The sequence below is a fragment of the Alosa sapidissima genome, chromosome 17, assembly GCF_018492685.1.
Source record: "Alosa sapidissima isolate fAloSap1 chromosome 17, fAloSap1.pri, whole genome shotgun sequence".
NCBI classification, from domain to species: domain Eukaryota; kingdom Metazoa; phylum Chordata; class Actinopteri; order Clupeiformes; family Clupeidae; genus Alosa; species Alosa sapidissima.
The window spans coordinates 20,204,830-20,215,376 of NC_055973.1; the positions used below are offsets into that span (position 1 = coordinate 20,204,830).

The 10,547-nt window shown below is 42.5% G+C and overlaps 1 protein-coding gene and 1 long non-coding RNA gene across 4 annotated transcripts in view; one reads left to right on the forward strand and one right to left on the reverse strand.

Moving 5' to 3' along the window:
* Nucleotides 1-1,874, reverse strand: part of igsf9ba (immunoglobulin superfamily, member 9Ba) — an 89,888-nt gene extending 88,014 nt beyond the window's left edge. For all 3 annotated transcript variants that reach the window (XM_042067448.1, XM_042067447.1, XM_042067449.1), the window contains exon 1: nucleotides 1,585-1,874. In XM_042067448.1, the coding sequence (XP_041923382.1) occupies nucleotides 1,585-1,648 (64 nt within the window). In that variant the 5' untranslated portion in view covers nucleotides 1,649-1,874. The remainder of the gene's footprint in view (nucleotides 1-1,584) is intronic.
* The window catches only part of LOC121688089, a 16,565-nt gene extending 8,270 nt beyond the window's left edge, over nucleotides 1-8,295 (forward strand). Inside the window, exon 3 of the long non-coding RNA XR_006024493.1 lies at nucleotides 8,284-8,295. This is a non-coding gene — a long non-coding RNA (uncharacterized LOC121688089). The remainder of the gene's footprint in view (nucleotides 1-8,283) is intronic.
* Nucleotides 8,296-10,547: the final 2,252 nt, after the last annotated feature.

Here is a 10,547-nt window from a genome sequence, read left to right on the forward strand (position 1 = left end):
AAGGAGTAGGGCACTCCCAGCCTATACAGGCCTACGGTATAGCACACAGATAAATGTAAAGCACATAAATCATTTACATTAACGGCATATGGCACCATCTGAGAAGAGAGAATAGCACGCAATGCAGGCCTATATGAACATACTCAGCTGAATAACTGACTACACAGCCAAAGGGGGAACTGCAGGTTCGGCACGATATGAACACAGTCTCTGACAGAGTCACACTGTTATTTTCTTGGATACCAATCCAATGTAATTACCTTGGATACCAATCATGCTATATTGGTGTTAATTGTTTCCACTTCAGATTTTGATATTGCAGTAAGCTTTTCCCTGGGTAGCCTACACACAAATAAGATCTGCTCCGCTTAGAACTGCCTGCTGGCCAACAGAGCCAGAAACACATCACTTAGTTACAACAGAATGCTGCTCAAACTCGAGTAAATATTTATCTAAGACGTTTGGAGATTTATGTAGGCTAATCACATTTCGTGATTATATATCGGCTCAGACACACACCGCAAATCGCCGTCCATTACCTCATTCATTTATAGAAAATCACCTTTCAAGGGCAATTTTACATGACTGGACATAAATGGCCATCAGTCATCTCCGCTGCAACTCGAGTTCCACAGGTGACATTAGCACATAACGGACATACATGAATCGTTAAAGGCCGCGCGTCTAAGCGGGCGGGAAACAGCTTCGCCCTCTGGACACAAATGGAAATGCAAGGTTAAGTAAGTCCATAGGTCAGTAGTAAATGAAATAAACATAACATTTGAAATGTAGGCTACACATAGGGGATAGTAGCGATACCATGAAAAAACTGTTGGAAGCTATAAGTAATCATTGTAAATACATAAGCTGCACTATGACAGAAATGGGTTTCAACCAGAATCTCTCAGGTCTTGTAAGTCCACTGGTACATCTGGGTAAAAATGCCGTCTTCTAATGTAATGAAATGTTATGGGACTGAAATGCAATATTAGGCTACCATTAAGCCATCGCCTAGCCTACTATAAATGTGACCAGCAGACAGCCATTGTAGGCTACCGCGTCTCTAGCCTAACAGCATGATAAACCACGCTGTGCTGATGATGGCATTGCCCCCTCTAAAAAAGGGGATTTTGAATTTGCTGGTGACAATTTGCTGGCTATCGCAGTGCTCCAACCCTTTCTCAATACCCCAATAACATGGCGAAGCCCTCAGTCATCTTGCCCATAATATCAGGCGTACACGCGTAATTTCCTCTTCATCTTAATGGATCAATGGCTCATAACGCAATCATCAGTAATTAGTGGCTGATCAAAACGCAGAGCCAGCCAGTCTATGGGTCTTCTCCCGCAGAGGAGTCCGTATAAAAATCAGCCAAATAAATTGGCAGATCCACTGCGAACCCGTTGAACTTTCGTCTAACCCATTTGATGAAATGTCAATATGGAGGAAACCCGTTAGATGGGTCTTTCATTCCAGGCAACGGGCGGTTTATTCTAAGGGGCTGTACGAGCACCGCACCGACATGCCCAAATAAAACGGGGAGGCGATATGGGAGCAGAACAAAATACTGCACTTCAACTCACCTTGAGCTGCCGTTCCTCTGGTGCTGAATACACTTGCTATCAAAGTGGCCACATACCAAATCATAGTACTATTGCCGACCTGAAATAATAGCTCAAAGTGCCCCTTTCAATAAATCTTTCATATTCGATTTCCTTCGACCGCACGGCTTCCGGCTAATACGCGCTTATTCATGTCCTATGAACCTTCTCTAGAGCATTTTCCTTCTTTCTTCCCCCTCCTGTCCTTCCGAACGCATCCTCCACCGATGAGACCGCGAGCACCTGCGCCGTCGCCGTCGTAAAACCCGGAGCTCGAGCTCCACTCAAGTGCAAAGTGAAACCAAGTGTGGGAATTTAGCCGCTGGGTCCGCCCCCACTGCGCCCTGATTGGTGGCTCTGGCGGGGCTGCGGGGCGTGTATTGGTCGGGCGCCCGCCCTCCGGGACCAGACTGGCAGCTCAGACACGTTACGATTCAAGGTGAGTTGTCGCGTGCTGGTGGAGTAGAGCCGCAGTATCATGCGCATTGATATAGTCGACTCCGCATCTTTTCACGGAGGCGCCGATAATGGCTCTGGCGTCTTGCACAACTCTTTTGTCGTTTACACCCGTTCAGGCTGATTGCGTGCTTGTTTATATTTACACACTGGCTGCTCCGTGCTGCCTCGGGCGGTGCAGACACCAGACAGTCTCCGAACGACGCCTGGGCTCCGCAGTGGCGGCCAACTTCTGTCGCTCATGCTGCCGTTTCCACGGTTGCCATTACTACTCATTCCAACAGGAACACCGAGCAGCTTTCTCGTGCGCGTGGTGTGGCTAGTAGCCTTCAGCGGGGTGGGTGTGGCAACGAGTGCGCACTTCTTGCTGTTTCTCGGATTCGCATTCAGAGGATGAAGAGACGGCCGGTCGATAGGCAACCATGTCCCTGCATCTGAGCCGACTGCTCTAGTGACGTGGACACATCGGTGGCCACTGGCCAACCTTTAAAGATGTCCACACTCAGCACCACAAACACTTCACACCACAGGGTTCCTTTCATTAAATTAGTGTGCAATGAATGCTCACTCACTCAAGCTAAATTCATTTCCCTCACCATTCTGAAGACAGTCTAAAGACAGATGAACACAAAGATGATATTCCTTAACTTCCCAGTTGCTTCTGTTGAAAAATGTGTATAATGCTGTCTCACAATTAGTTGATATGACATGATTTGTGCAAATTGTTAAGATCAAACTTCAGTCACAGAGTGCTCACTGGTGCAAACCTCAGACTGTAATGATGATGGTATGGTAGCATTGTCTGAAAGGATGTTGTACCTATAGAAAGTCACATACACACAAACAAACTGGTGTGACAGTACACATCACCTCTGTGATACTCTGATTGCAGAGAATCAGGGAAGATAAGCTATATCAGTACACGCCCTGCATGTACAGCTCAGCTGTACTGCTGTTCTATAGAACTGCGGTATGCAGATTGAAGAGCATCTTTGCTGGATGAGAGAGAATGTTCTGTCCAAAAGATGTGAAGTTAAAGAGATGCCGAAAAGCAGAGGAGAATAATTAGTCCCTCCCTGGATCATATGACATCAAGAAGTCCTGGTCATAAAGGAACACAAAAAATAATCACATCTCTCCCTCTCTGAGTATGTGAATGTGTGTTTTAAATAGCAGAGCAACACCAGTGTGTGTGTGTGTTTGCTTTTATTTATGTAAAGCATGTAAATAACCTTGCCCGTGTGGTGTCCCTGAAGTGAAGTGAGTGTTTGTGCGATCCATTTGTCCAAAGTCTCTTCTTACGAGTATAAGATGACCGAAAAACAAAGCATTACGCAAAATGACAGCCCTCTATGTCCCCCTAAAGTCGTCTGACGGGAAGCGATCTCGTACAAATCAAAGGAACCCTAGTTCACGGCGATTTCTTACAAGGAAGTTACGTCATTTTACAAGTTACGAGTTGTCACAAGCCGTCACCAGAGGGGCAGTGAGTCTTTGGAGTTGAGAAATTTTAGGAGTTTTATTTGGGAGCCATAAATGATTAAACATGAGATCAGTTTTTGTGTTTAAAAACAGGAAAATCTTGGTAAAAACCTCTGTAAATGAAATTTCACGCTCATTGATTTCTGCTAATGCCTGAATCTCAAACACAATAGACATACTTACATTCTTCAATAGACATACATTGATTCTTGGTTTATTTTTTGTGTACTTTCAACTTTCACATGAAAAATAACTATTACAGTATTTATGTGTTGAAATGATCATCAAGCCCAACACATTTACACAACACAGTGCAAGAGGCCTGATACGGAATTATTCACTGGATGGGAATTTCGGAGTAAACAGCAGCAATTAGAGATGATTAATTTGATGCCCAGCTGAAGTAAGGTGCTGAATGGAGCTCTGTCCACAGTGGAAGTGACAGCAACGAAAACAAGTTCATTGGACGCTGCAAAGAGCTCTGAGGCTGATTGTTCCCCTCGTTCATTATTGTCCTGAGCCTTCATTATGTCCCAATGCTGAGTTTCTCATGGGATCGGCCTCATATCCCTACAAAAGGCCCGGGCAGTTTTCATGGCAAACAGAGTGGTTCAACACATGCTGTAAGCAGAAACAGGAGATTGACTTAACAATTCCGCAGAATTAGATTTCCTACACTGCTGGTTATCTTTCAGAAGGAAACATGTGATCTGAAGAGGCAAATACACAGAATTATATGTGGAAACATTGAAAAGTTGTACGTATTAATAACATGAAGAGTTAATAACATGAAGAATTAGTACATTATCAGATCACAACAGAGGTCGCCATTGGTTTGGATCTGAAGTAAAACCTCATAGTTCAAGAGCCTCATCCTCAGAGTGTGAAGTAAAAAGTAAGTAAATAAAATGTATTTTTATAGCACATTTATACACAGCTTATGCTGACCAAAGTGCTGTTTTCAAAACAGAAAAATTTAATAAAATAAAATAACATATTGTTGAAAAATATTGAAACATATTCAATGTCAGCATTGGCGAAGGCTTCTGTTAACCTGTAAACATATTGTCTTATTGTTGATCAGCATATGGTGTCTCTGTGGAAGTTGCCACCAGTGTGTGATGTTTTTTTCTGATGAACAGCCACACATGTGAAGCGATCACCCAGTAAACATAGCGTCTCTCTCTCTCTCTCTGTGTGTGTGTGTGTATGTGTTTGTGTGTTTTAACATTTTTGTCTCTTGTTCCAATCAGACAATCCATCTGACAAGACCACAGTCATAAAGCTATAGTTGCAGCAGCACCATGAGGTATTATTGGAGCACATTGGTAAACAGTAACAAGTTGTTTCCTCAAATCTTTACATGGCAGTAGGTAATGCTCTCTCTCTCTACACAGTAGGCACTGCAAACTAAATTACATTATTTTAATAGCTGCTCTCACAAAATGGAGATTTTACTGCTCCTCCCTCAGGCATCAACGAGATTACTTACAACTGATGGAGAACAGAGATGTCTCACTATCACATGAAAGCTGTGGTACTCAGCTGCAGCTCACCCTTACACACACACACACATGAGTGTGAATTGAGTGGCGATGCCCACTACATGCCCGTGCCCAATCCTCCTGTGTCCTGCTCTGGCCCTACAAATGCCCCACTGAGGAGACATTCAGCTTGGGGTATCTTCACAGCCGAGATGGCAGCCGTGCTGCTGGGCACCGGAGAGCTTGGTATAGAGCCCATGGGGTCATCAGCCCATGGAGTCACAGGGGACTGACCGGTGAGTCAGCCGCCTCCCACAGGATCACACAGGAGGGCATGATGACACATGCAGGGACAAGGACACACTCTTCTGGGATGTGGATGATCAGACATGATGCTCCCTGATGGGCCTGTGTGTTGGACTCTTGTTCCCTCTCATGTTGGGCAATTGCTCTCTTTTCTCTTAGATAGATAGATAGATAGATAGATAGATAGATAGATAGATAGATAGATAGATAGATAGATAGATAGATACTTTATTGATCCCCAAGGGGAAATTCAGGAACTCTTAGCATCTGAGGGGCCAAAGCTGAGGAGACCAGATCAGAGTCCTTTTAGGCAAGTCCCTCCACTCGCCGGCCATATTGCAGTGCTTTTTGGGCACTTATCGGGCATCTATTTGGGGTAGAACTGGGCGTGCGCAATGCTTCACGAATCATGACACACCAACCTCGCTCCAGCTGCGAGATCACAACACATGATTGGCACGATTTACTCACAGCATACCACATGATTGGCACGATGTATTCACAACATGCCACATGATTGGCACGATGTATTCACATGTCAACCTTTGGCGGCGGAAGGGGACGGAATATGTGTAGACCATGTTTGCGTTACGAACTAACCCCATACATTTCTATGGGAGATTCTTTGAGGTCTGTGTCTCCTCATTAGAAAGTCTCTGACCAGGGGTGCGTTTCCCAAAACCATGTTAGCAACTTAGTTGGTTGGCAATGGGAAATTGCATTGCAATTAGGGTGAGCTCAAGGGCTGGGAATCACAGAGTAACTCACAAATCGATATTGTATAGTGATACTTTGCCCATGATAACGATAAGATTGCAATCAATAGCTTGCAAATGATTAATCTATGAAACATCACGATATGTGTATATGAAGAGAAAGAAAAAGACAAAAAACTGGAATTATGTATTTATTCACAATTTCACAATGGATTTTGAGTTTTGCTTAGTGCCTCTTAAAAATCTACATTTTTTTAAATGAGCAAAACTATACATCTCTAAAAAAATAACACAGATTTATTTTGTAAATATATATTGTATATTTACAGTGTTTCCTGACACATTAGTGTTTATGCTGATGTTTATGTATGAATTTAATAGTTTTGAAAAAATATTGATATTTGGTGGCAGTGTATTGATGTATGATCGTAAAAAGAAGTCATACTGACAATATATCGATATTTTGTCCCACCCCGTGACCACTGGCAAGACTGAAAAGGCCACTGGCAGAATAGTGTGGTGATGCAGACACTTGATGAGCATCAGTCATCAGTTTCTACTGCTATATATTTAGTAAGACCAGATAGCAGAGATCTGTGAGGCCTATAGAACACACATGTACTGTGTAATAGCACTAGCCTTTTGTTAGGATACCCACCATGCCACCCTTCACTGGAACTCTAAGAACCCAAGCTAGTACATTCCACTGGGACACTAAAGACATTAGCTGCTAGCTTCCACTGGGACTCTGAGCATGCAAGTTGCTAGCCTCCACTGGGACACCGAGCACGCTAGCTGATAGTCTCCACTGGCCAAGAGCCTTTCCAGGCCTGCTGGTCCATGTGAAGCATATGGCAAATCATGAATCATCATCTCTGCACGCCACAGTTCCCAGCCCTCCAGCAAATGGCTATTTGCCACCATCAGCTCTGCATTAGCTTGGCTCTGTGACGTGTCCCCCCGAATATTCAAATATGACCAAAATGTCCCCCCCAATATACGGACACAGGAAAATAACTAGATGTACCGCATAGCGGTACAAAAACATATGACCGCCGCGCAGTCCTGTACATCCGTTCCGCAAACATAAATCACACTAATCAATTTGTATCCATCTTCTACTCCACCCCCACTCTTGAAACTTTTGTGTATGCTTGTTTGACATGCCTGTGTGTGTGTGTGTGTGTGTGTGCGGGCTGCACAGCAAGTAGCCTACTGGCGCTGCGAAGGTTTTGTAGCATTGTTATAACACCTTTAAAATATCTAAACAATCTCAAGTAAGGCAGTTCATCACAGTTCATCCATTGCAACTGGACTGATGAAAGGTCACGTACACCTGTAGGCACATTGTATTTGGGGAAAGCAGAAGGTATCAGTTTTACATTTATTTAGTTATTTATTTATTAACAAACAAAACAATCCCTGTCATTTCCATGCAGTTTTCAACAGCTATCAAGAAGAGAGGTCATGCCATGGATTTTCGTGAATGTTTCTTCTTCTACATATGCACGATTTTAGTCATCTTTAGTTCATATGATATTCAACTTTATTGTCAATGCACAAATTAAATACCAATAGTCTAAAACGAAATGCAGTTTTACATCTAACCAGTGGTACAAATAACTGACATGTCCAAAAGGGCCTTCATGAAATGCGTCATAGACTGTTCACATTTTAACGGGCCAAGTAGAGAGCTGCGTCCGTTATTGTTTGTGGGAAAAATACTGATTTCCACATTGCAACTACTGAATCCATGGTCAGGGACCACCAGCAATGTCCTCACGGACCACTGGTTGAAAACACCTGGCTTACAGTATCAAGCGGACTTGGTATAAATGAATAAAAAACGGATAAAAAATGAAAATGCAATATCATTCTGCTTTAATCGCCCCTCTCTTCAGTTAAGATGTTCATACCTGCACCAAATTTTATGTGTATGATTAACCTGACATTCTCTGGTGGTATGCCAAGTTTCGTAGAATTTCATCCATGGGGGGGGGGGGGGTCTAAAAAATTTAAGTTATGTGTACATTTAGTGACTGTACACTCACCAGTTAAACATAATTTGTCGGATGGAATTTATAACATTCACACTCATAGCTCATATTTTTTTTAAATAAATCAGTGAAAAAGTATCCTGACAAAGAAGCAGCTTTTTAATGCATTGGTCATATTTCATAATTTCAATTCCTCTGTAGGTTACCTGAGATGACATTCCTGCTCAAAGTCTCAAAAAGCATCTGAGTTAACGTTCATTCCCAAACACCCACTAGGCTACTTCAATCCTGTAGTTTCAAAGGTGATTCAAGTAAGAAACATGGTTAAAAGTAAAGTAACTAGGACTGAAACTACATAAATTCGTCAAAGTTAATAATTTGTGTCAACTCGCCGCAATGTAGATTTATTAACGCACCTGTGATAATCTACATCACCATTTAAACCAAATGTTTTAGAGCGCACGTTGAAAGATGTATCCAGGGCAGGGCTTTACCTACACATATTTGTTGCACGTGCTACAAAAATCATTCTTTGCGATGGGTGATTTAATACCAACGTTACACCGGTCCGATACAGTTTTGACTGTACATGCGTGAGACTGAGACGCTTGTTTGTTTGTTTGAAGTGCGTGTTTAGGGTGTGAGAGGGGAGTCGATGTGCTTTGATTCCAGCTTGGTAGTTGTAGTCTATGCGATTAAAAAGCATGTGTGTGTGTGAAGTATTCAAACAATGATACTTCACACACACCATGGATTCAGTAGTTGCAATGTGGAAATCAGTATTTTTCCCACGAACAATAACGGACGCCGTTAAAATGTGAACAGTCTAGCGACGCATTTCATGAAGGCCCTTTTGGACATGTCAGTTATTTGTACCACTGGTTAGATGTAAAACTGCATTTCATTTTACACTATTGGTATTTAGTTTGTGCATTGACAATAGAGTTGAATATCATATGAACTAAAGATGACTAAAATCTTGCAAATGTAGAAGAAGAAACATTCACGAAAATCCATGGCATGACCTCTCTTCTTGATAGCTGTTGAAAACTGCATGGAAATGACAGGGATTGTTTTGTTTGTAAATAAATAAATAAATAAATAAATGTAAAACTGATACCTTCTGCTTTCCCCAAATACAATGTAGCCTGTGTACATGACCTTTCATCAGTCCAGTTGCAATGGATGAACTGTGATGAACTGCCTTACTTGAGATTTTAAAGGTTTTATAACAATGCTACAAATTTTTGCAGTGCCAGGCTACTTGCTGTGCGGCCCGCACACACACACACAGGTCATATTTTGTACCGCTATTTTGTACCGCTAGTTTTACCTAGGTCGTAGGTAGGCCTATACAACTTGTATAAGATTAACGTACCTGCAGTTAAAACCAAGCATGTCCGATAAACATTCTCAGATTTATTTCGGCTTCAAAAAGAAATGGGAGTTACATTTCATGTGAAAATCATCCTACCCTTATTAGACGTTCTCTGCGGTAAACTACAGTATTGTCCTTGTAGGAAGCGTGTCTTTCCAACCCACTTTAGAGTAACTTCCAACAAAATTTCGTCTCAACGATGCGCCATCTGGTGGACAAACGACTAGTAACGCCAATACTGGAAATGCAGCCAAATACTTGATGAATATTTGGTTTTCCTTTAATCCTACTGAATTTGTAATTATGTATCGCCGTTCTAATTGCAGATACCGATAGTATGTGCGTGTCTGTGTGTGTGTGCTTGTGTATATGTGTGCACCACCATCTACAGGCCAATGAGTGTACAGTCACTAAATGTACACATAACCTAATTTTTTTAGACCCCCCCATGGATGAAATTCTACGAAACTTGGCATACCCCAAGAGAATGTCAGGTTAATCATACACATAAAATTTGGTGCAGTTCTGAACATTTCAACTGAAGAGAGGGGCGATTAAAGCAGAATGATATTGCATTTTCATTTTTTACCGGGGGGGTGCAAATCCCAAATGAGTGATTATGGGCTAGGTTGATGTGGGCCCTTGAGACCAACATACCATAAAAAATTCTTCATCCTCGGTGCCATGGTTCAGGTAGTTATTTAGGAAAAACTGCATTTTTTGAGGTTCGGGGGGCCCAGCGCCGGGGGGGAGTGGCCCCCGAGGACCAAACGAAATTTTTCCGTAAAAAGTCTAGTGGGGGTCATAATAATGCATTCGGTTGTTGCATCTTGCATATTATTTAGATGCGCACTGAATCGCGCATCCATGCAGGCAAAACGTAGGAATCAAATGTGGCGATGGCACACAAGTTGGGAAAAACGTTTAAAATGCACTGGCGGTGATAGCCTACAGTGTGAATTGTGGCAATATCCAAAGAAAGGAATTTGCTCCTCCATTCACCAATTAAAGGCTGTAGTACTAGGCCTACATGTTGGCACAAAACTGTCAAATTTCTGTCAGAAGCCAGTCTATAATGCAGGGGGTAACATGAGGTGAGTCAGACAGAAGAGGGGCCTGTCTTAGT